Raw genomic sequence first — 26908 nt, forward strand, 5'->3', positions numbered from 1 at the left:
TGAGAGGTGATCTTATCGAAATGTATAAGATTATGAGGAGGCTTGACAAGGTGGATGCAGAGAGGATGTTTCTGCTGATAGGGGAGACTAGAACTAGAGGGCATGATCTTAGAATAAGGAGCTGCCCTTTTAAAACTGAGATGAGGAGAAATTTCTTCTCTCAGAGGGTTGTAAATCGATGGAATTTACTGCCTCAGAGAGCTGTAGAGGCTGGGACATTGAATAAATTTAAGACAGAAATAGACAATTTTTTAAACGATAAGGGGATAAGGGGTTATGGGACCGGGCAGGCAAGTGGAGCTGAGTCCATGGTCGGATCAGCCATGATCTTATTGAATGGCGGAGCAGGCTCGAGGTGCCATATGGCCTACTCCTGTTCCTATTTCTTATGTTCTTATGATAGTGTTCCCCATGATTTGGTACCCACTGTGTTAAATTTGACTAATCTGGAACTCCCTGAATAGTGTTCTTAAAGAACGCAGCAGTTGTACCGAGGATTGGTACAATAAATCCTCAGACAAAGTAACTATGCCAACAGGGGGCCAATTAGGTCCCGTTCTCATAGACAATAATCAAGGAAGAGCATGCAGCCTCTGACCAAGCAGCTAAGAATGATGTCTGCAGTATAATCGGGACCTGGGTAGTAGAACAGACAAGGGAAAATTTAGCACAGATCCACCGAGGGGAGGTTCCCCGAAGGATCAGCAAAGACCAATTGGTCAATTTGACCATGCATTCAAAGGAAACACAAGGATGTCAATTCAGGGGGATGATACGCGTCTATCTCGCACAAGTGGAATGTAATAATGATAAAGGGGACTAATAGGATTGGTACTGGCCATTCCAGTAATTATGGAAGGAGATAACCCAAAAGAAGTGTATGAAGTACAAAAATAGGGATTATTAGAGAAGGTGTGTATATAGCTTATCACGAGATGCTACCATATGCTGTAACTTACGGAGACAGTTTGATAGGAACAAAATTGGAAGGATGTGTTACTCATCAGGTCACCACGATATGCCCTCATAAAATTAGCTGTGATCCTGAGGCGGCTTGCGGATTTAATATTACAAGTACGCAGGTAAATTGCACCATGGAAACCGTGGATGCACAATGGAGAAAGACATACGTGGTGTATGTAAGCAACGGAGAATACTGTGTAACGACTAAGCAGAAATCCTTTAAGTACAATCAGCAGGAATGCCAGATCCCCACTGCTACATTCTGCTTTGTTCCGGAAATACCTGTGAGAATCATAAAGGAGGAATTGGTAGACATTCATCGACGATTGTCAACATCGATACAGGTGTTAGGAGACATAAAGGAGGAGCTCGCCAAGTACGTGACCATGTTTGGGGATGAGGTGCCCCCATTACCAGAACACCTCATCAAACTGCGAGAAATAGTTGTCAAGAGTCAGAGAGCCTGCTACACTCTCAGGTAAAACAACCAGGACATTCGGAAGGATATCATTAAGTTCACCACATGGTGGGATGATCTATGGAACTGGGGACTGAACATTCAAATTCATTCTTGGATAAATATAATATCTCATGTACTTATCGTGCTTCAATTACTGATTGTGCTATATTTGTTGTGTTTGCAATGTGCTGCAGCAAGAAAACGGAAGGCCCGACGACGAGTAAGGGCAATTAAGGCTAGGTCAACCTCGGGGCAGGAAACATAGAAACATAAAAAATAGATGCAGGAGTAGGCCATTCTGCCCTTCGAGCCTGCACCACCATTCACTACGATCAAGGCTGATCATTCCCTCAGTATCCCTTTCCTGCTTTCTCTCCGTACCCCTTGATCCCCTTAGCCGTAAGGGCCATATCTAACTCCTTCTTGAATATATTCAATGAACTGGCATCAACAACTCTCTGCGGCAGGGAAAATATTTATGAGCAGAGGATGGACAAGGGGCGCACTGTTTGAGGTTTGGAGAGACACGTGATGGTACTCCAGGCTAGGTGGCCACTGGTCAAGGAAAACCGGAGGGTGTTCTTAAACAAATCTCAACGGTATGGCCTGCTTGTGTATAGCCAAGGGCCATAAGGGGAGATTGTAAGGGGGTGAAAAATACAGACAGATTGTATGTAAAAGTCGCTTAGAAATGATAGAAAATGGCCGTATAACATAAAATAAAAGCGTTAGATTTTGAAGGAACACATAGAACAGGCTTGTATGTTTATCTATTAAAGAATACAGAACAGGCTGAAAAGGCTAGAGCAAGGTCAAAATTGTAGAAACAACACATTCCAAAAGGCTGAGATCAATTCCATATTCTATAGAAGATGAAGAGATTGCAAACCACTCAGCAGCCAGTCTGATAAGGGTTAACCCATCAATGTCACTCCAATGATTGGTTGTAGACCAATTAGTGGTCGTGGTTTAGTGTTCACGAGGCCTGAATGCCTTGAAAACTGTATAGTTGTGTGAGAAACCTTTGTGTTTTTGGAAGATCCTGTCTTAGGCTGCTAAGACTGAGAGCTTCCTCTGCATATGTTGGAATAAAGATCATTTCGAACCTATCTCTGGAGTCTGTCATCAATTGGACATTGATCCTCTATTTCAGTGGGTCCACTCGGGAGAAAGGAAGATTTCTCCACAACAGAATGTATGTCCACAAATCCCTGAAGGTAGCAGGACAGGTCAATAAGGTGGTTAAGAAAGCATACGGGATACTTTACTTTATTATCTGAGGCATAGAATATAAGAGCAGAGAGGTTATGTTAGAACTGTATAAAACACTAATTAGGCCACAGCTAGACTACTGCGTACAGTTCTGGTCACCACATTACAGAAAAAATGTGATTACACTAGAGAGGGTACAGAAAAGATTTATGAGGATGTTGCCAGGACTGGAGAATTTTAGCTATGAGGAAAATTGCATAGACTGGGTTTGTTTTCTTTGGAACAGAGGAGGCTGATGGGATAATAAGAACATAAGAAATAGGAGCAGGAGTAGGCCATATGGCCCCTCGAGCCTGCTTCACCATTCAATACGATCATGGCTGATCCGATCATGGACTCGGGTTCACTTCCCTACCCGCTCTCCATAACGCCTTATCGTTTAAGAAACTGTCTATTTCTGTCTTAAATTTATTCAATGTCCCAGCTTCCACAGCTCTCTGAGGCAGTAAATTACACAGATCCACAACCCTCTGAGAGAAGAAATTTCTCCTCATCTTAGTTTTAAATGGGCGGCCCCTTATTCTAAGATTATGCTCTCTAGTTCTCATCTCCCCTATCAGCGGAAACATCCTCTCTGCATCCACCCCGTCAAGCCCCCTCATAATCTTATACGTTTCGATCAGATCACCTCTCATTCTTCTGAATTCCAATGAGTAGAGGCCCAACCTACTCAACCTTTCCTCATAAGTCAACTACCTCATCTTTGGAATCAACCTAGTGAACCTTTTCTGAACTGCCTTCGAAGCAAGTATATCCTTTTGTAAATATGGAAACCAAAACTGCACGCAGTATTCCAGGTGTGGCCTCACCAATACCCTGTACAACTGTAGCAAGACTTCCCTGCTTTTATACTCTATCCCCCTTTGCAATAAAAGCCAAGATTCCATTGGCCTTCCTGATCACTTGCTGTACCTGCATACTATCCTTTTGTGTTTCATGCACAAGATACTTAATTGAACAAAGAAATGGCAGACCAATTGAACAAGTACTTTGGTTCAGTATTCACTAAGGAGGACACAAACAACCTTCCGGATATAAAAGTGGTCAGAGGGTCTAGTAAGGAGGAGGAAGTGAGGGAAATCTTTATTAGTCGGGAAATTGTGTTGGGGAAATTGATGGGATTGAAGGCCGATAAATCCCCAGGGCCTGATGGACTGCATCCCAGAGTACTTAAGGAGGTGGCCTTGGAAATAGCGGATGCATTGACAGTCATTTTCCAACATTCCATTGACTCTGGATCAGTTCCTATCGAGTGGAGGGTAGCCAATGTAACCCCACTTTTTAAAAAAGGAGGGAGAGAGAAAGCAGGGAATTATAGACCGGTCAGCCTGACCTCAGTAGTGGGTAAAATGATGGAATCAATTATTAAGGATGTCATAGCAGCGCATTTGGAAAATGGTGACATGATAGGTCCAAGTCAGCATGGATTTGTGAAAGGGAGATCATGCTTGACAAATCTTCTGGAATTTTTTGAGGATGTTTCCAATAAAGTGGACAAAGGAGTACCAGTTGATGTGGTATATTTGGACTTTCAGAAGGCTTTCGACAAGATCCCACACAGGAGATTAATGTGCAAAGTTAAAGCACATGGGATTGGGGGTAGTGTGCTGACGTGGATTGAGAACTAGTTGTCAGACAGGAAGCAAAGAGTAGGAGTAAATGGGTACTTTTCGGAATGGCAGGCAGTGACTAGTGGGGTACCGCAGGGTTCTGTGCTGGGGCCCCAGTTGTTTACATTGTACATTAATGATTTAGACGAGGGGATTAAATGTAGTATCTCCAAATTTGCGGATGACACTAAGTTGGGTGGCAGTGTGAGCTGCGAGGAGGATGCTATGAGGCTGCAGAGTGACTTGGATAGGTTAGGTGAGTGGGCAAATGCATGGCAGATGAAGTATAATGTGGATAAATGTGAGGTTAGCCACTTTGGTGGTAAAAACAGAGAGACAGACTATTATCTGAATGGTGACAGATTAGGAAAAGGGAAGGTGCAACGAGACCTGGGTGTCATGGTACATCAGTCATTGAAGGTTGGCATGCAGGTACAGCAGGCGGTTAAGAAAGCAAATGGCATGTTGGCCTTCATAGCGAGGGGATTTGAGTACAGGGGCAGGGAGGTGTTGCTACAGTTGTACAGGGCCTTGGTGAGGCCACACCTGGAGTATTGTGTACAGTTTTGGTCTCCTAACTTGAGGAAGGACATTCTTGCTATTGAGGGAGTGCAGCGAAGATTCACCAGACTGATTCCCGGGATGGTGGGACTGACCTATCAAGAAAGACTGGATCAACTGGGCTTGTATTCACTGGAGTTCAGAAGAGTGAGAGGGGACCTCATAGAAACGTTTAAAATTCTGACGGGTTTGGACAGGTTGGATGCAGGAAGAACGTTCCCAATGTTGGGGAAGTCCAGAACCAGGGGTCACAGTCTAAAGATAAGGGGTAAGCCATTTACGACCGAGATAAGGAGAAACTTCTTCACCCAGAGAGTGGTGAACCTGTGGAATTCTCTACCACAGAAAGTAGTTGAGGCCAATTCACTAAATATATTCAAAAGGGAGTTAGATGAAGTCCTTACTACTCGGGGGATCAAGGGGTATGGCGTGAAAGCAGGAAGGGGGTACTGAAGTTTCATGTTCAGCCATGAACTCATTGAATGGCGGTGCAGGCTAGAAGGGCTGAATGGCCTGCTCCTGCACCTATTTTCTATGTTTCTATGTTTCTATGAGGGGCCTAGATAGAGTGGATAAGAAACACCTATTTCCCTTAGCAGAGAGGTCACTAACTAGGGGGCATAGATTTAAAGTAATTGGTAGAAGGATTAGAGGAGAATGGAGGAGAAATATTTTCACCCAGAGAATGGTGGGGTCTGGAGTTCACTGCCTGAAAAGGTGGTAGAGGCAGAAACCCTCATCACATTTAAAAAGTACTTGGATATGCACTTGAAGTGCTGTAATCTGCAAGAGCTGGAAAGTAGAATTAGGCTGGATAGGTCTTTTTCAACCAGCGCAGACAAGTCGGGCTGAATCGCCTCCTTATGTGCCGCAAATTTCTATGATTCTATGAAGCTACATAAAGTAAATTTGGGCATCCTGTGAATGCATTAAAACAGGGCAAAGTTTTAATTTCCATTTAACATATTGCCTATGCACTGAGTAATTTCACCCCCATCATACACAAGACATCTGGCAAGCACATCAGCATTATTCTTTCACTTGAAAGTTGATCAAAGGAGTCGAAATGTGCTCTATAGTTTCAATATTCTAGATCCAATAGTGAATTATGGTGACACGTTTATGGACTGAACTATTAAGACTTCTTCTGGGCACCAATATTTTGTTTACTTGGTACAGATGCAAAAAGAAAGTTAGGAGCTACACATCATTGGTCATGACTATGAGGTGCTCCAAACACACACAGGATTTTTAAATAATAATAGAAACTGAAATAATCAGCAGGTCAGGATATTTCAGGTCGATGAGCTTTCGCCAGTGTTCTGATGAAAGGTCATCGAGCTGAAACATTAACCCTGTTTCTCTCTCCTCAGACTTGCTGAGTATTTCCAACATTTTCTCTTTTTATTTCAGATTTCCAGTATCGGCAGTATTTTGCTTTTGCAATAGGATTTTTTTTTTTTTTTAAGTGTATTATCAAGAGTTTATAGGTTATAAACTTTCTGTCGACAAATGGTGAAATTCAGTATGCCGGATCTTTAACAGGCCATTTGTTGTGAAGCACAAATAATTTACAAACAGGAAGAAATGTTGATGTTCCTTCTCAGCACCTCCATGTTGCCCTCTATTTGTCAAGCTGAGAGAATGGTTTTCAAGCCATTCCAGCAGAGCAGTGATTATTGCAGCGTAGCACTGTAACAAGATGGAAGATGACTCTGAACCTCTTGAGCCTGATAAGGAATGAACTTTTTATGCATACAGACGTTCCGCAGGGGTTCCCCAATCTCTTGCCACAACATTGGTGGAAATTGCAGAGAAATGGAGTAAACGGCTGGTTGCAGCGTGTCCCTGGGGTGTCCACCAGTTTTCTACCAAGGTTATGCCGGGAGATCACGAGGGAAGCCCCCTTGGAGCATACTGCCAGTGGAGCACAAATCAGGTGGCAAAATCCGAGCTAACTGCGAAGTGAGTGACACTAGTGAGAATCACTCCTTTTCACTATTGGACCCTGGCATTGGATTCAGGCTGCCCTACAAATGCAGCAGGGTGAAATCACTTTGCGCCGATGCTAAAGTTGTAGTGTGAACGCAGCTTAAATCCAATTCATAAATTTGAGGGTCCTATATCTTTCTTTATTTGGGTTGCATTAACTGAAAGCAGTCATTTTGCTCGTTAAAAAAAAATGATTTTATGTTCTTGCCGCCTTCTGCACCATGATCCATGTCTCACTAATGTTCCCTCGTGATTTCTGATGAATGACCAGTCATCCAGAGATTGATACTCAAGTTTAAAATGATTCAGCTGAGATTCTGTTGAGAAAATTGACTTACCTAGCTCAAAATGAATTGTAATCTCAGTTTTCTAATTTCATCCTGGGCATGCTAACCGAATAATTATCTAAAATTCACGTCAGATTATAATTCCAATCAGAGGATGCCTAAACGAAAAGCCCTTGTGGTCTCTTAAATCTTTTGGAAGGTGATACAGTGGAAAAAGCTCTGAATTATTTTCAAAATCAACAGACATATTACTTGCTCTGATTAAGAAAGAATATTTCGAAAATTAATGAGCCATGTTATGGTCTGATAACAAATTCTCCTTTATTTTAACAAACCTGTTTATTTTAAAGAGATTAGCACATCAGCTAAAATAACAGTGAGGAATTTCAGATAAATGTGTTCAACATTTGTACGTTGGTGTTCCATAGCATAAATTCAGGGCTAGTATATACTAAACAGTTGTGGCGAGAGAGTTAAATAAGTTGTGCACACCTACCGTAGTGTAAACTGATCGGTCTGGCAGCCAATCCTTGTGGACCTGTTTTGGTTTGGCTAGTTCATAGATCCTTGAACTGGGCAACGCTCTCATTGTTTTACGGCGCACAGGCCAGATAGGTGTCGATCTACATCAGAAATGCTCATGTTAGCTTTGGCTTATTCCGACTACAATGGATTCAAATAATGACAAGCTCCCCTGTAATACAATCCCAGCACAGCATCCGATAGTCACCACGGAAATCTTAGCTAACCAAAAAAACTACATTCACACACGCACGCACGCACGCACACATATACATACAAATTACAGGCACACTCTGCCAATCTGTGGCTTTCTGGTATGTACGACATGGGGGTCATTAAAAAAATGATGTTCTGTTGTTGCTTGCCAAACACAAGTCTCACTTCTCAATAATCAACCAATTTATCTGTTTTGTCTTATAACACTGCTGTGAAGCGCCTTGGGTCATTTTACTACATTATAGGCGCTTATATAAATAAAAGTTGTTGTTCTTCTTCTTCAATATGCAATTATATTTGATGGGTTTATCAGAATTTCATTCAGTTGCTTTTCAAGCAGCCATCTTACAATAAAGTTGCTGTGTGTGTAGAACGTTTAATAAGAGAATTCCATTTATAAACATGGTGTTTGCAGTAATATCGTTGCTGCGGTTGGTTGTCTGTGGAATGACCGACACCTTGATAAGACCACCCGAATACCTGAGGTGTATCTTCTATCTTGAGCTCCTGTATGGCTCACATGTGTCCTGTTACCTTCTAAGCATGTTGGAATGATTTTTTTCATGAGATTTTGAAGAGAATTTATACCATTCAAGTTGCTCGATGTGGGGGGCAGAGTGTTATCACTACAGAGTGTGGTTCCCTATTAGCGGATTCCATCTATTGTAGCACAAAGATTTCCATGACAGCTTTACCACACAACCATGAGCCATCAAGAAAATATATATTTTACTCATACCTGGGGAAGCTGTTACGTAGTATCTCTCTTGCACTCTTTGACAGGATACAAGAGAAAGCTTATCAAATGATAGCCAGTTCTTCTAGCTTCACAACCTTTCTTGTCTTTCTTGTCTTGGAATTCTCTACCACAGAAAGTAGTTGAGGCCAATTCACTAAATATATTCAAAAGGGAGTTAGATGAAGTCCTTACTACTCGGGGGATCAAGGGGTATGGCGAGAAAGCAGGAAGGGGGTACTGAAGTTTCATGTTCAGCCATGAACTCATTGAATGGCGGTGCAGGCTAGAAGGGCTGAATGGCCTGCTCCTGCACCTATTTTCTATGTTTCTATGTTTCTATGTCTTCCTGTTTCACCAATGCTACTTTTATCACTGCTCCTCCGACCTTTCTTCTCTTAAGTTCCATATATGATGTCCTACATGTTGTCCTGTCACCGCTGTCTTGAAACGAAATCCCCGATTTTAACCAGGAATTGAGCAGGTGCAATGTATGCCGTTTGCAGAGCTGTTGAGTTGGGAGTGGCTTAGCCAGTCACGCGATGTTCACAAGACTCAATAAAACCCCAGCCAGTTGGGTTTAGGGGATCCAGCTGGTTGCAAGCCTGGTGGATGAACTGGTAATGTTCCGGAGGAGGCGGGTTCCCCAATGGAGTGCACTCTATGCGGGAGTCCTCCCTCTATTTATTGGGGACTTGGCCTGGAGCAGTCCCGTGCAATAAGTTTTTAAGTCAGTTCATGGGTTCCCAGGCCGCCTGCAATTTCTGAGGTCTGGAAGAGTCCGTGTTCCATGTTTTTATCGAATGTGCGAGGTTGCAGCCCCTGTTCCATTATTTGAAGGGGCTGATCCTCAAATTCTGGTTGCACTTCAGTCCCACACTCCTGATCTTTGGGCACCCTGTACGGAAGGGAGTGGGCAGGTCGGAGGGCCTTCTCATAGGACTGCTCCTGGGCATGGCCAAGGGGGCCATCAGCCGGTCCAGGCAGTGGGCGGTCGAGGGGGTTATTCAGCCCGACTGCCTGCGTCTCTTCCGCGGTTACATCCGAGCCAGGGTGTCCCTGGAGATGGAGCACGCGGTGTCCACCGGTGCACTCACGGCCTTTCGCGAGAGGTGGGCGCCGGAGGGACTGGAGTGCATCGTCACCCCCGGCAACCAAATTTTAATTTGATCATTTAAGTTTGAAGTTTAATTTGTTTAATTTGCCGGTTTTAGTGCCCTCCCCCCTTTTAACCGGGGGCACTTGTAAAATTTCTGTTTTTAGTGCCCTAAACCCACACCCCACCGCCCCCAAAAAAAAGGGCACTGGAAAAAAATTTATTTTGGAGTGTGACCCCCCTTGCAGGAGGCATTTGTTTAAAGTGCACAACTAAGACAGTTGAACTGGTAAGGTGTAGTGTGATTGTTAAACCTTTGCTAATAAACCAACTAGTTCTTAATAGCAATGTGTTGCTATGAATTCTTAAGCAAAGAACCCATGAAGCAAATGCATTACAGCGGGTAGGGTGTTCGATGAGTGCCAAGTCCCTGCCCCCGCCCCCCCCTTCCACCCACCCCCGAATCTTGGCAGTGTGAGGCCGGGACAATTTTAACACCTGGGCCTCAACTGCATTCAACCAGTCAGCAGCCAGTCTGAAACGGGCAGGAAATGGCAGCTAGCCAGTGGGCAGGTGCGGAATTTTGGGCGGCAGGAGGTACCAAAGGAACAGTCACTGGCAAGGAGAGTCGCGGGGAGGGGGTTTTGGGAGAGTCTCGTGGGAGGAAAGTTTGGGGGGTGTGGGGCGGTGGTGAGAGAAGCCTGGAGCAGGGGAGGTCTAAACTTTCCTTCTCAGGCTGAGAGAATCACTCTTCCTCCTCCTGGCCCCAAAACGAAAGTAAAAAATCTTAGCTGTTTTTAACCTATCATGACCTCGGATCCCCTGATGACATCATCAGAGCCCGATTTGCATATTTAAAGAAGGACCCCGCGGTTTTCAGGAGGTTGTCCTTGGCACCTGCTCAGAAGAACAGGTTAAAATAGAAAATGGTGGGATGGTGCGGTACATCAGTGAATAAATCACTCCGCCGATTTTAACTGCCCGCCGACCTGATTTCCACTGGATAGGTAAGGTTAAAAGTCCCTTAAGACTCATTGCAGCATCTCCTATTCTTATCATTCTTTTCTATGACCTCAGGACTTTACCTCCCTTGACCTTCCCTTCCTTCTACAATGTACAAGCTTTGAAAACCCAAACGTGGCATTATCTAATGACACGTTCTTGATTTGACTCATTTCCTCACCTACTCTTTTTGACTTTCATGATGTCCGACTCTGTGGCCTCAAAGTTTCACCTAGATTTCTCAATAAGAAATATGCTTTTCCAAGATTGTGACTGGGATTCTTAACTGCGGATGAGTGGGTGGGGACATTAATGTAAATCATGCCTCCCTGCCAATCTTACTTGGTCATTGGTCAATATAGAAAACAATTAAAGTCTGCATTGGTACTGTTGAGAGATTTAGCAGGACAGGTTAGGTATGAGGGAAAGGATATGGCCAAAGTGCCAAATTGATACGGTGTACTCAAGTGCCAGTAGTGCTGGGTAGAGATGTGGCTAAAATTGATTCAATAGAAATGTGCAGAAATGGTCTCATTCTGTGGCCTCTCCGAGTAAGACTGACAATTCTGTGTCAATTAATGCCAAACCTTGCTTAAATCATGCTCGCGAAGAACTGGGCTGAGACTGTCCAAGCTCTTTCATATCGGATCCTTATAAACAGGAGGCAGCCAAAACTTTCACGATACAGTTTGGAATCAATTTAAATGTAAACCAAGAATTGAAAGGCCTAAACCACTGCACCATCCAATCCCTGACTACTTAAAAAAAAAAGTGTATAAAATAAAAATGTTCTTTGCTTTAACTTTTCTGTTATTGCTATCAAAATAATGGAATAGGCCAGTGTGCCATTAGTGTGTTAATACCCACGATGCACATGAGACGAGGGCCTAGATATTGGTCCATTTAGCACCAGTTTGTGGGGCACTTTTCAAACTACAAAGGCCCCAATATGGCGGGCAAAAAGCTGGCGCATATTTCCAGCCTCCCATATTGGGTAAGGACAAAAAATGCGTCCTTTATCCCTACCTGAACCAAGCCATAGGCCCTTTGCATATGCAAATAAGAGGCCTAGCGCCTGTTTGAGGAGCCCGCTACAAGATTGGTCTGTCCATGGACAGCCAGCGCTGGCTCGGGCCAACCACGATGGTAAATAACTTTCCTGAATGCCTTCTGACCCCACATTAAAGAAAGCAAACACCGCCACTCCCCCACAATTGTTGCCGTTCCCCCATGTCGCTGCCGCCACCAACGCCGAACTGTCCTGCTCCCAATCCTGACTCCCAATCTCCCCACACCCGGCCCGACCTCCTGGTCCCGACCCAAACTCCCCTCCCTAGACTCCAGCAACCATACTTCCTGACTGCGCCACCCCCCCCCCTCCTCCCCCCACCACCCATCCACGATCCCCGACCTGACCCCTGGCCCCGATCCCAGATCCACAGCGATGCTAGCAACAGCCCAATCTTGTACCACTTTTTGCCCGTGAGCTCTGATGCTGGGCTGACTTCACTATAACGAGGCCCAATGCCCAATATCTGGGATACTCGGGCCTCACCAAACAGCCACACTTTATGCCTGAATTTTGGGCCAGAGAATGAGGGTGGCACATCACCAAGCATTTTTTTTTTGATTTAAAAACTAGTTTCAAGTAGGAAAACATTCCTCTTTGTGACAACTGTCCTTGATCATTTCCCTGAAATTAGGAAAAAAAAACACAGAAAGTGGGAAGATTTGGTAAATGGGGGAAGGGTATTAACTTCTGTGCAGAACAATAATACAACGCAAAATAACAAAAACAAAGGATTTCTGTGCACCAGCAACAGTAAAATTACATCTAGAAAAATGTGCCCTTAGGCAAAAAGCAAATAGCCTAGGTGTCAATAGATACTTTGCATCAGTTGTCACGATTGAAGACAATGTTAAGGTGCCAGTAGTACTTGACAGGACTGCTGATAACGATTTTACAGTAGAAGTAAGTGCAGAAATGACCTTAGCTAGGAACTATTGTTCCTTACTAAATGCCTGAATGTATTTACCTGTTTGACTTATAACCTTCGGCGAGCTTTTTGGGTTCACTGAGATAAATGAATCTTGGTACATCAGCTGAAGGAAATAAAATTATTCAAGTAAGTGAAAACAGCAAATGCTCACTCCTGTCCTATTAGCTAATTCAACAACATTTTTTTAAAAACCCATAGGGGTGAACTTGACCTTGGCTAGTATCTTCTCCATAAGAGAAAAAAAAGAGTGTGAAGCGGGTGATCAAGTCCCTATCACCCATTTGCGCTACCGCCCCAGACCAATTTCAACACCCCCCCCACCCCGCTGTTTCTTTTCTTGTGGTTTGGTCCAATGTTACAAACACCCATGGGCCTACCTCAGGTCTCTTTGTTGGAGTCTTTTGACAGAGATCCTTGCTGAAAAGTGCCTGTGTAGATTTCAGGTGGGAATGGATCAGGTTCAGCGGCAATGTTGTCCATAAATGAACAACCTGTTAACACTCATTGTCTGCGCTCCAATATGAAGAGAGGCCACTTGGGTAAAGTATGTGGGGGTGGGGTCTGGAGGAGAGGAAAGAATCTTCCTTTTGTCTGTTGGGGTCTATTACAGAAGCCTGGTGCTCAGGTTCTTGTTAAGTCTCTCTCTCTCTTCAAGGTCATCATCATCATAGGCAGTCCCTCGGAATCGAGGAAGACTTGCTTCCACTCTTAAAATGAGTCCTTAGGTTGCTGAACAGTCCAATACGAGAGCTACAGTTGCTGACACAGGTGAGACAGACAGTTGTTGAGGGTAAGGGAGGGTGGAACAGATTTGCCGCACGCTCTTTCCGCTGTCTGCGCTTGATTTCTGCATGCTCTCAGCGATGAGACTCAAGGTGCTCAGCACCCTCCCGGATGCACTTCCTCCACTTAGGGCTGTCTTTGGCCAGGAACTCCCAGGTGTCGGTGGGGATGTTGCACTTTATCAGGAAGGCTTTGAGGATGTAGCTTCTTCAAGGTGCAGATGGAAGCAAAGCCTGTTGCTTTGCTCATTTACTGAAATTCTCTGCACCTCCTGTGAATCTGACTGAGGGAACTACAGATCACTCCCTCATAGAACCAGAGAAGTCTACAGCACAATTCGGTTCATCGTATCTGAGTAATCTAAAGCTAATCCCAGTGCCCTTTTTCTCCCCATAGCCCCGTAAATTCCTCTGCTTCAAATATTTAAACCAGTTTCTCGTTAAAAGATGCAATGATCTCTGCCTCAACTATTCCCTGTGGTAAAGCATTCCATGCTCCAGCAACCTTCTGAAATTTCTCCCAACCTTTCTCCTTACTCTCTTAGTGACAATTTTAAATGGTTGACCCCTTTTCACTGATTCCCCAAACAGAGGGAGCAACCTTTTCCGATACACCTCATCAAAATCCTTCATAATTGAAAAAATCTCCATTAAATCTACAGTTTCTTATCCCTGGCGTCATCAGGTTGAATCTATGCTGTATGTTCCCAATGGCTTTAATATCTTCTCTAGAATGGGATACTTAAAGATGCACACAGTACTCTAACCACGGCCTAACTATTGCTTTGTACAGAATTATCATTACAAGAATACTCTATGTTGTGTATGTATATACCCTGTACACTCAATGTACAGTTACATAAGACCAATGAATGTATACAATATACCTGCAACAGGTGGAAACCTAGAGGTCACCTGCACACCACAGGTAACCAGGTATAAAAGGGTATCCACCTTACTGTAACCTCATTCAGGAGCTGCAATACATGGATTAAGGTCACAACAGTTCAAGTGCAATACCTTGCCTCGTGGAGTCATTAATAAAGTGCCTGCAAACACCACAATTGGCGACGAGAATATGAATTCCATGCAAAAAATGGCTAACCTTGACAACTTTCAACAATTTGCTGATGGAGAAGATTGGGATGTCTTTGTGGAAAGGCTAGAACACTACTTCATCGCGAACGACCTGGCTGGAGACACACCGACCTCGCTGGCTGATAAGCGCCGAGCCATCCTGCTCAGCAGTTGTGGGCCCACCGTTCATGGCTTTGTCAGGGAGTTGCTAGCCCCAGAAAAGATGACCACGAAAACGTTCGTGGAGCTCGTAACCCTGATACAGGAACAGCTTAAGCCAAAAGCCAGACACCGGTGCTACACACACCGGCGGCCCGAAGGCCAAGAAATCGCAAAATATGCTGCAGACCTGAGACGATTGGCTGCACCGTGTGATTTTGGTGACCACCTCACCAAAGCACTGAGGGACATCTTTGTTATTGGAATCGGCCACAAAGGCCTCCTCCATAGGCTGCTCTCTGCGGACACCACCGTCACCCTGCAGAAAGCAATTAACCTGAGCCAAGCATTCATGGCTTCGGCCTGCGATTCCAGAAGGATGATGACTCAACTCCAGGACTCCAACACAGAAAGTACAGTGAACCAAATGGCGTCTTTCAGAGGCAAGACTGTGACCCCGAGCCCCACAACCCTGAGTCTGCCGCAGGGGCCCAACCGGCCAGCCCCATGCTGGCGCTGTGGAGGAAATCACAGAGCCCACCAATGCAGATACAGAGACTATACTTGCAAGGGCTGTAACACTAAAGGCCATCTCCAGCGAATGTGTGAAAGAAATTTTACTCACCGAGTCGCTGAAGAGTTGGCCGATCACCCGGGCTCCAGCGCTGATGAAGACGAAGAGAGTCCAGGAGGCAGCTCAGCCCCAGGAAGAGGTGTATGGAGTGTTTACCTGCTCCACCGAGAGTTCCCCGTTGAAGATAGAAGTTGAAATCAACGGTGTTCCAGTCTCGATGGAGGTCGGCGCAGGGGCGAGCCAATCACTGATGAACTAGGCGGCCTTCGAGAAACTCTGGGACAACCCTATCGAACAACCTAAAATGTTATCAATGCAGGCGAAGTTGCTCACTTACACAAACAACACCATCTCAGTCGTTGGCAGCGTGGATGTCCAGGTGTCCTATGGCGGCACGATGCACAAGCTACCTTTGTGGATCGTTGCTGGTGATGGTCCAATGCTGCTAGGAAGAAATTGGATGAAGCAAATCCAAATCTGTTGGAGCTGGGAAAGCCTCCAGGCCTCAGTGATCGATGTCCTAGGCGGCCCCAAATTTGGATCCATCGCAGCACCTGAAGAGCCTACCGTCCAGCTAGACTGCGCGCCGATGATACAGACCGCACTACCCAGCGGCGAGATGATCCAACCCGAACTAGCAGAACACACCTTGCGGGCCGAGGCAGGACTCCAAAGGGAGAAGATTGACGCAGAAGGTGTTTCCCCAGCTTCAGTGGCAGAACCTGGGGAGAGAAGGATCACCGCAGCCTACCTCGAGGAGAGTGAAAAGATGGCGCCCGCATCACAAGGCAAAGTGCCTGAAATCAAGATGGCTGCGACCAGAGCAGCGAACCGGATTGGGGTAAAGATTGTAAGGCCCTCTTAAAGGAGACCGGCAACCCAGAACAATTAAAGGGAAGTCTTTTTGTACAGCGATGCCAGTGATACTAATGTGAGACATGTAATTAACAAATGCAAGTATTTAACTGAACCGTTGAACAGCGATGCCATTAGGATACGTGGAAAAGGTGTAATTGATGAACACATGTATCTAAATGTAACATTGTACAGCGATGCTGGCAATATACAGGGAAAATATGTAATTGAGGGTAAAGATGTAATTGACAAATGTGAACTTGTACCTGAGCGATCGGAGCCAATGTATCATGAATGTAAACGATGGAATAATGTGTGATGCCGGGTTCAAGATGCACGGCGACAAAACCAAGGGCAATCTCCCGTTTGAAGCACCCAGGTCCAGCAGGCTACCCAATCATGTAGCCTGCGCCTCCGGGACCAAGGTGATGCCTCAGGGAGTGTGGCCACACACAGTGGGAGCTTATTCACTGCAGGGCCAGCGATCAGCAGATGGCACAGGCACCACAACTGGCACCCTGTCCCAGATCGGCCCTACCCCTCTGGCCACTAGGCCCAGCACCAGGAGCAAGAGGCCAGCACCCTCCAGCCCTCCCGATGGGACCTGGGATGACCAGGGTCCCACTACCGCTGAACGGCAGCAGGGAGACTCTGCAGCCCTCAAAGGAGGACAGGGGGGTCACACATTCCTGTGGCTCTGCCCACCACTAGCAAAGGCCCTGAGACCCAGCCAAGGGAGCGATTCGAGCCCACCCAGCTGGCAGGGAGTGCAGTGCCGCCATCAGACAACCTGGACACAGTCCGGTCACTCAGGAACTAGTGTCCTCACCCACCTGCACCTACACCCCAGGGGCAAGACTGTAATACCACGTATGTACCTTATCTGTAAAATGTACTTGCTCCACTACTGCTAAACCTAAACAGTCATGTAACCAATCCTATTTTTTTGTACATGCATGTAAGTGCAACTGTCGAGCCACACACATGGTCTATGTATGGGGGGGTGGGGAAATGGGGATATGTAGCCATGGATACATGGCTCACACCCAGAACCCACTCAAACCCCCACTTCAACCTCCAATCGTCCACTGCTGACCATTTCCCAATGTTGTGTCAATAAGGACTTGGGGATCCAGAGGGAGAGAGCCATTCCCAAGCACAGACAAAATGCAAGGGCTTTGGGCACTCAAGTCGAGGGCCAGAACACCCAGTGCAAAGGCCAGTGGCACAAGACTTAGGGGGGAGTGATGTTGTGTATGTATATACCCTGTACACTCAATGTACAGTTACATAAGACTAATGAATGTATATTTACACTGTATACAATATGCCTGTACCACCAGAGGGTGCAATAGGTGGAGACCTAGAGGTCACCTGCACACTGCAGGTAACCAAGTATAAAAGGGAGCTCACCTTACTGTAACCTTATTCAGGAGCTGCAATAAATGCACTAAGGCAGTTGAACAGTTCAATTGCAATACCTTGCCTTTTTGGAGTCATTACTAGAGTGCTTACAGACACCACACTCTATGCCCCTATTTATAAAACCTGAAAAGCTGCTGGATGAATAACATTCTTTGAGAACTCTGGTAAAAGACCCTGTTAGCAAACGATGATTACATTATGAGAGAGGGCATGTTGCCACCCCATACAGAAGCCTCACCACACGTTGGCACCGACACTATTTTCTTCATATAGTTACTATCAAATGATTGACCCCCACTTTGAATTCAAGTAGCATCCTCTGTGGCCGAAGACCAAACAGTGAAAAGCACTTAAAAAGCATTGGTGCTTCCATAAAGTACATGGATTGTGGAAACTCATGAGAACAAAGTGCAATATATAACCTCAAAATGAAGTAGAACAGTGCATAATTTACATTAAAAATGTACATAGTGGGGGGAAAAAACAGATGAATTATCTACAATACCTGTAGTTCCTTGCTGTTTATTTTACTCAATTATTCATTTCCATAGTTTATATTTACTTCTCTCCTGCCTAGGCGCAGCCATATAAAGGTGATTCACCAATCCTAGCTCCGAGCAAGGATTGCTACAAGAAGGGAGTGTGAGTTGAAGAATCAGCACTACAATGCTACCTCTCCCTTTGAGCATGGTCCCCTTGGTGGAAGCACATGGTTGCTGAATTTATCCCATTGCCTCTATAAGTTTCTAATAAGTATCATCTCACCAGAGACCTATTTTTATTAAATATCTTTTACACTAAGTTTTACATAATACATTCATTATATCATTTAGCTTTCGAATGTGCAGTGTGCCATGCAAGCCCCTCCAAGTATCACTTTGCTAACATACCATAAATGTGGTGTCCTTTATTACTCCGTGATGTTTTGCCTTTTTGACTGTTAAAATAGGATACAGGTTTTAGTGAAGAATAACTAAGCGAAAAAATACTGTCAATCAGTAACATTATCTAAACAAGGTCTTACAGGCCGGGACGGTGCCGGGCCGTTGCACGCTGCTCCCTCTAATGGGAGCAGTGTGTGGTGGCCCGGCCCAGAAATCGGCACAGTCTCGGCCTGCAAGATCATCAGCAGGCCTGGGCCATCCGAGGGAGCAGCGTGCGGTGGCATACCACTGCAGGGAGCAGCGTGTGTTGCTGCAGGAGGGCGACGGCTGATTGCAGTGCGGGTAGCTACAGCAGGAGCGGTGAGGTCAGGGCAAAGGAGCAGCAAGAGTTTGTAGAGGGATGTGATCGGGGCCCAGAAGAGGCGAGGGCCCAGGGGCAGCACGGGCCAGCGCACACTGCGAAATGTGCACACTCTAGGTCTGTGCAGCAGAGCTGGTGTCCAGTCGTCTTGGTTAATCCTTGCCACTGGACCAAGACCTAGCTCTGCCAAGCCCGTGTGGTGGCTGGTGTGCAACGGCCAACACATGGTAAAAAAATCCATGCACAGACATCTTCCACCCTTCAAGATGTAGTTCGGGATCTGGAATATTAGGTCCTTCATTGAAACACCTGTGAACTTATCCCTTTTCGGCATGGAAGCAAGTCATCCTATGATGCCTATGATGATGTTGATGACTACTCAAGGGTAGGCAATACATGTTGTTAATTGATACGACCTTTACTGCTGCCTTCCGGGACCTATCGCCATCTTCCCTAAGGCAACCCCTGGAACAGGTGGAGGATGGAAATCCTCTGGGGACCCAGGCCCTTGCCTCGTGCGAGACTCTTGTATTCTGTGGGCAAGGGAGGCACTTCCAGCAGGGCTGGGAGGTCCCAGTCAGGCGGGTGAGCTGATGGTAACCTCACTCACTTCAATTCTCCCTCATTCTCCACCGTCCTCTGTTAAAATCTGTACCAGAAAAATGGCTGTTAGGCATCTGGCAACTAGATGCTGATCATTTTAATGAGGTCCCCTGCCGCTGATGGTCGGGTCTGCTCAGCGTTGACAGACCCGACATTAGGAAAGGTGGTGGCGGCAGGTTGACTGCGGAGTCCCGACCCACTGTGGAAAAAAAACATTCCCGCCCCACCCACTAACCCCCAGGATAATTTTGGCCTGTGTGTCTTGCACTTAAGAAAAATCTTAAAATGCACTCTGACAGGACCAGAATGAACAGATTATCAGACTGTGGATGTTGCACAACTGCTTATTTTTCATCCATGCTGAAGGCCCTTATGCCTCATTCATTCCTTTAGCATGCAAAGCAAAAGTAATATTACAAAAATAAGCTTTCTATTATGATAATGCGCCAGTGTACTTCATTGCATCTGGACCTCAAACTCAAAGCCGGTTTTGCACTATGGGGAAAAAAATAGAACTACTGTGCGGAACTCATTCCTGCAGCTTCATAACAGATTGGATTGTCTGAGTCCTGTCATGACCATAGCCACAAAGGGCTCACACCAATGTCCTCATTCCATCATTTTTTTTGCTACCTTTTGTGTCTCTTCCCAGGTCATGTTACCTTCCAGGAGATCCTGGCTTTGCCGGGACATTCTTGGAACACATTCTCTATGCTCCATTTGGCTGCCATTAAAGTCTTGAATCTTCAGCACATGACCCAGCCAAGTTGAAGACTGGATTATAAATTAATGGTTTATTCCAATATATTTCATTTCAAATTAATCTCTAACTTTCCTCATACCAGGAACATTGAAGGAGTATCTGGCGACTGCATTTTAACATATGATTAGTTTTATATTTCTATATATAGATCTTACCCATCACCAGCCTTTAACTTGTCCTGGAAAAGAATAGTGAATTTAATTAATGATTCAAGCAAATGTTTTGTTATATTTTATGGCTTAAGTTTGTTGATAGCCATGTTCTACCTCAGTGTGATTGAGGTATCTTTTTCAGAGGCTGCAGATGATGTATGAGGGGTCATCTAGCGATATGGAGAAACGCAATTGGGAGTTAACAGACATCATGTTTGCATAGAGATTTTAATTAACATACCACAAATCTGGAAGTGCATGCATGTCATATCCAACTAAGTGCATGATAATGGTGACATACACTTTAGGTTTATGCATTTTAAACAATCAAATCCCATCAACAATACACTTAAAATCTTCAAAATTCATCTCCAGTAATACCACCTTCATGAAAAGCTTATTGGTAAACCACTTTGAGAGTATTTGCAAACAAATGACACAAGTGATATAAATCATTTCGAACAGCATATAACATCGACCTGACAAAATAACTATCTGCTGGTATCATCATGTCTGCATGTATCAGGATGGGAAAAGGCGAAAAGATGCTCAGGCAAGAAAAATAAATACTGTTAACTAGCAAAAATTAACTCCCTGAATGAATTTCCTGTCTGGTCTCAACATTGGGGACAAATTGCTCTGGTCACTATGGTGCAGTGACACTGTAAATGGATTCATAAAGATTTGCTCTGGTTGGAATTCCTGGTGAAGTTGTATGCATTCTTTCTGAAAGTACTTGGACTGGATTTTCGGCTTTTGAGATTTTGGGGCAGTAATGGGGGGGTGGGGGGGGGCTGCGGGGGGGCAGTCCTGATACTGCCTGGAAAAACTTTGTGCCCTTGTCTGCAAAATTCGGCAAAAAACTGAGGTTTCATGATCGGGGGCGCAAAATCAGGCATTACACAAGGAAGTTTTTGCGGTCTCCCCCTGCAGCCGAAAATCCCAGCGTTAAAAAAGTTTGGTTGATTTAAGGGACTTCATTGTTGTTCAGTGCCCTGGAACATAACATTGTATATTGTATGGTTTTATTTGGGGGGGGGGGTTGAGTTTTTGTTACTTTGTTGCAGTAAAATTTATGATTCATACTTTGCCATTGGTGTCTAGTGTATCATTGCAACGTTCACCAGAAATGCAGCTTTATGGGGTCACATAGTGTGTCCAGTATTAGCTCCATCCCTCAGTTTCCTCCATTTAGGAGAACTGGTCCACTATGAGCTGGCGACGTGCGACTCTTGGTCCGGCAGCATCTCCACGCTGCCTTCCCCGTGGATGGTGCGGCTATCCAATGGGGGCCTTCGCCAGGCTCCTCTTCGTTGTCCTCCTCCTCCTGAGGTGGGCCTGCGATCCCCACTGGCAATGCCTGGCCCCTCATGATGGTCAAGTTGTGCAACATACAGCACACCACAATGAATTCAGAGACCTGGTGAGGGGAGTATTGAAGGCTGCCTCGAGAGCGGTCCTGGCATTGGTCTGCCTGTAGGAGATGGCGCCAATACTGGAAGCGCAGTCTTCCCACACACTGCTGCTCAGAGAGCTGGAGGCATGAGCGTTGGTGCCTGTAAACCCGTGGGGGGTAAGCCCTCCTTCCCAGACGTCATCGGCCTCTCCTCATCTGTGGGCCGACATGGCCAAGAGCCCTTCTTCTGGCTTGATGCTGTCTGCCAATAGCATGGAGCATAATATGCTGTCGAACTAGTATGCCCCCATGAAATACTCCAGACATTTCCTGGGGTGGGCGTTAAATAAGCTGTTAGGGCCGAATTTTGCATCCGGAGTGGTAGTGGAGCATTGCACGATGAATGGCATCATGATCTCAATGAAACTAGAGGGCGGGGCGGTAAGTTTTTGTGCCGCCGCAAACCATGAGCCAAATTTTTCGGCCAGACGATAAAAGTTGGACGCCCACCATAATGCCTACAAACACCATCTACCGCCCCTCCGGGGCACTAACAGAGGCGCAAGTGAGCCCTAACAATGATCTCCAATATGGTTTCTTTCCAGTATCTATATTGCAGAGTAGAAAGAAAGTAAAAGCTATGGAAATTCTGGTAGGAATCCCTCCGATCGATCACATCTCTTTGTGACCTCAGGGACCTTACTTGGGCAGATGGAACTTCTGCCTGCCCTTGGCACAGGTGGGGATCTGAAATGTTCATGTCCTGTTGCTTTTCCTTCTCCCTGGGCCTCTGTTACCAGTTTTATCCCACTACATTGCACCTCAGATCCCAGTGAAGTTTAGAGCCAGATATTTAACCAGTTGTACATCCTAATTACAAGTTATTTCCTTATTTGGCTGCTGGGAGCAAATATCTGGATATTTCTATGGTCCTAGTAGCTCAGAGTCTTTCATGTTCCACACAAATGCACCACATTTCTAACTAGATATTTATACCGTTCTTTTTTTTAAAGTTGTTAACTAATTAACTACTTGAATAGGGGAGTCTATCGCAAGGATCACAAATCTTTGTAAAATAAATTCCTTCCAATATCAAGTCATTCTGGAGACTTGTTACTGATATAGTCTTGTCCTTTTTTTTAATGCTTGCAATGCAAGTTACATTGGGTATTTGCACCTATTTGTCTGTTTTTATTAAAGATGGGGATTGTGTCTTCCATCAAAATTTTTTCTTCAATGTAAACAAGTTCACTTATATGAGTCACCCTTCAGGGCGTCTTCAGAATTAGAACCCTAAACTTTGGAATTATTCTTACTGCTCGCCCTTCATCCTCTCCAAATCATCAATGTCCTTGTCAAGGTCGGTTACCCTAAATTGTATACAATATTCCAAATGTAATCTCACCAATAATCTTTTTAAGATTATTTGATTTGTGGTAAATGGTAAATTCAACAATACCTGCACCCGGTGGATAGTCACATTTGAAAGGGGGCATGGGGTCAGAGATAGGGTTAAAAGGCCTTCATCCAACCTGTGCCCCCTGTAAGTTTACATTCCTCACTGTGTGAACACAGGATTACTGAACTTACCCTATAGAAGGCCCTTGATAATGCATGCCTGTACCCGATTAGCCTTTCTGATAACATCTTGAGAGAGGCTGCCACATATTTCAGCCCTCTGAGGATGGTTTTTATTGTTATTGACATTATTATATGATTTTTTCAAAAATATGTTTATGTGGGCATCAATGGCAGCATTTATTGCCCATCACTAATTGCCCTTGAGAAGGTGGTGGTGAGTACCTTCTTGAACCTCTGTTCTTTGTAGCAGTTTAGTACAATTGAGTGCCATTTCAGAGGGCAATTAAGAGTCAACCACATTGCTATGTGGGTCTGGAGTCATGGTGGGATTTGAACTCCTATCTCCAGATTATTAGTCCAGATCTCTGGATTACTAGTCCAGTAACATAACCACTATGCTATCGATCCTACTCTAATCCGTGCTTCTTCTGGTTCTAAAAAGATAATTTTGCTAATAGCAAGAGCAGTTTTGAAAATTGGGCTATGATGCTGTAGCCAACACAGCTTCCTTACATAAAGCACATAACACTGTCCCCCTTATGTCTTTCCCTAGTTGGGTTTCATTAACCGCTGAGAGAGAGGCCTTTAAACAAAATTTTGCAGACAGGATCATTTTCACATCTTCGTCTCTGTAACCTTCCTTGTTAATGTTTGATGAGGTGCATCGAGACAAATACCCAATGCTTTAACAGACTTTCTGAGAAATTATATTTACTTAGTCACAAATTCACGGGTAAAGTCATTTTTTAAAATGTTATTCCAGGCAAGTGTTTTTTAATAAGTAGATTTAAAATGCAAAAAGGATTATAACTGTTAACTAGAGGAGAGTTAAAAAAAAATTGTAGGCTTCCTTGTGCATTTTTTAATCTTTTAGAACAGTACTGTGGAATAAAAAATTGAGTATTCTTTTTCAAGCTTAGCTAAGAGAAATTATATGCTATAATTGCCAAAGAGTGCTGATCAATAGTTTTTCTTCTGCATGCTGAGCGGAAAGATTTAAGCCAAACAATCGAAAAAATAAGTTGAACGTTTTTACATTTTACATTAATATTGTTCGTTAGTTTAAAAAGAAAATGAACAGTGTAAACCAAACCGAATAGTTTACAATGACAGAGTAAAGTAAAATTGCACATATTTACCTCGCCGTAAATTGATCGCTTTGACGTGGAGTCTTTATGAATTGACTTTGGCTGAACGAGTTCATAAATTCTGGCCGAAGGGTTAGCTCTCATTGCAGCAGATTTCACAGGCCAAATGACTGGTCTACATTGTAAATGAAAATGTTAGTTTTAAATGTTGATTGCACGTCACAATGAAATCTTTAATTGTATATGTATTATATATATATATATATTTAGAATACAATACTGACAATGCCATTCCTCATACAAGCACAACATGGCCTCTGATGGTTACCATGGAAATATTAAACAAATAAAATGTGCTGATAAAATAAATACGAGAAGATATTAACAAACCTGCAGAATGGGCATGTAATTGGCAAATTAATTTCATTGGAGATAAGTTTGAAGTGGTGCATGTTGGTAGGAAGAATAAGGAGGGCACATACGCCTTGGAAATTATGAATCTAAATGGGGTAGAGGAACAAAGAGATCTAGGGGTACAGATGTACAAAAAAGGGAACATCAATAATCATGGGTATTTTAACCTCCATATTGATTGGACAAATCAAATTGGTCAAGGTAGCCTTCAGGAAGAGTTCATAGAGTGCATAAGGGATGGGTTCTTTGAGCAGTATGTAACGGAACCAACTAGGGGGCAGGCTATCTTGGATCTGGTCTTGTGTAATGAGACAGGATCAATAAACAGTCTCCTAGTAAAGGATCCCCTTGGAATGAGTGATCATAGCATGATTGAATTTCAAATTCAGATGGAGGATGAGAAAGTTAGATCTCAAACCAGCTTACTAAGCTTAAATAAAGGAGACTATGAAGGCATGAGGGCAGAGTTGGCTAAAGTGAACTGGGAAAATAGATTTAAGTGTAGGACGGTTGATACAACAGTGGTGTACACTTAAGGAGATATTTCACAACTCTCAAGCAAAATATATTCCAGTGAGGTGAAAAGGGTATTAAAAAAAAGATGGCCATCCATGGCTAATAAAGGACGGTATCCAATTAAAAACAAGGGCATACAAAGTGGCCAAAACTAGTGGGAGAACAGAAGATTGGGAAGCTTTTAAAAGCCAGCAAAGAATGACTAAAAAAATGATTAAGAAAGGGAAGATAGACTATGAAAGGAAACTAGCACGAAATATAAAAATAAATAGCAAGAGTTTCTATAGGTATATAAAAAGGAAAAGAGTGGCTAAAGTAAATGTTAGAGGATGAGACCTGGGACTTAGTAATGGGGAACATGGAGATGGCAGAAACTCTGAACAAATAGTTTGTATTCAGTCTTTACGGTAGAGGACACAAACAATATCCCAACAGTGGATAGTCAAGGGGCTATAGGCAGGGGGAGTGGGATAATGGGACTAAAGGCAGATAAATCCCCTGGACCTGATGGCTTGCATCCTAGGGTCTTAAGAGAGGTAGTGGCAGAGATAGTGGATGCATTGGTTGTAATTTACCAAAATTCCCTGGATTCTGGGGAGGTTCCAGCAGATTGGAAAACCGCAAATGTAATGCCCCAATTTAAAAAAGGAGGAAGACAGAAAGCAGAAACTATAGACCAGTTAGCCTAACATCTGTAGTTGGGAAAATGTTGGAGTCCATTATTAAAGAAGCAGTAGCAGGACATTTGGAACAGCATAATTTGATCAGGCAGAGTCAGCATGGATTTATGAACGGGAAGTCATGTTTGACAAATTTGCTGGAATTCTTTGAGAATGGAATGAACTGGGTGGATTAAGGGGAACCAGTGGATGTGGTGTATTTGGACTTCCAGAAACACAGAAACATAGAAAATAGGTGCAGGAGTAGGCCATTCGGCCCTTCGAGCCTGCACCACCATTCAATAAGATCATGGCTGATCATTCCCTCAGTACCCCTTTCCTGCTTTCTCTCCATACCCCTTGATCTCCTTAGCCGTAAGGGCCATATCTAACTCCCTCTTGGATATATCCCATGAACTGGCATCAACAACTCTCTGCGGCAGGGAATTCCACAGGTTAACAACTCTCTGAGTGAAGAAGTTTCTCCTCATCTCAGTCCTAAATGGCCTGCCCCTTATCCTAAGACTGTGTCCCCTGGTTCTGGACTTCCCCAACATCGGGAACATTCTACCCACATCTAACCAGTCCCGTCTTGTCAGAATCTTATATGTTTCTATGAGATCCCCTCTCATCCTTCTAAACTCCAATGTATAAAGGCCCAGTTGATCCAATCTCTCCTCATATGTCAGTCCTGCCATTCCGGGAATCAGTCTGGTGAACCTTTGCTGCACTCCCTCAATAGCAAGAACGTCCTTCCTCAGATTAGGAGACCAAAACTGAACACAATATTCCAGGTGAGGCCTCACCAAGGCCCTGAACAACTGCAGTAAGACCTCCCTGCTCCTATACTCAAATCCCCTAGCTATGAAGGCCAACATACCATTTGCCTTCTTCACTGCCTG

At 44.3% G+C, this 26908-nt stretch overlaps 1 protein-coding gene across 1 annotated transcript in view; it reads right to left on the reverse strand.

The window, feature by feature from the left end:
* The window catches only part of LOC139228572 (sperm microtubule associated protein 2-like), a 67921-nt gene that overhangs the window by 24568 nt on the left and 16445 nt on the right, over positions 1 to 26908 (reverse strand). The window contains exons 4-8 of the mRNA XM_070859704.1: positions 24469 to 24592; positions 20356 to 20378; positions 18480 to 18526; positions 12754 to 12820; positions 7642 to 7768 (exon numbers count right to left, since the gene is read on the reverse strand). Coding sequence (XP_070715805.1) covers positions 7642 to 7768; positions 12754 to 12820; positions 18480 to 18526; positions 20356 to 20378; positions 24469 to 24592 — 388 coding nt within the window. The remainder of the gene's footprint in view (positions 1 to 7641; positions 7769 to 12753; positions 12821 to 18479; positions 18527 to 20355; positions 20379 to 24468; positions 24593 to 26908) is intronic.

This window comes from Pristiophorus japonicus, chromosome 18, assembly GCF_044704955.1.
Source record: "Pristiophorus japonicus isolate sPriJap1 chromosome 18, sPriJap1.hap1, whole genome shotgun sequence".
NCBI lineage: Eukaryota > Metazoa > Chordata > Chondrichthyes > Pristiophoridae > Pristiophorus > Pristiophorus japonicus.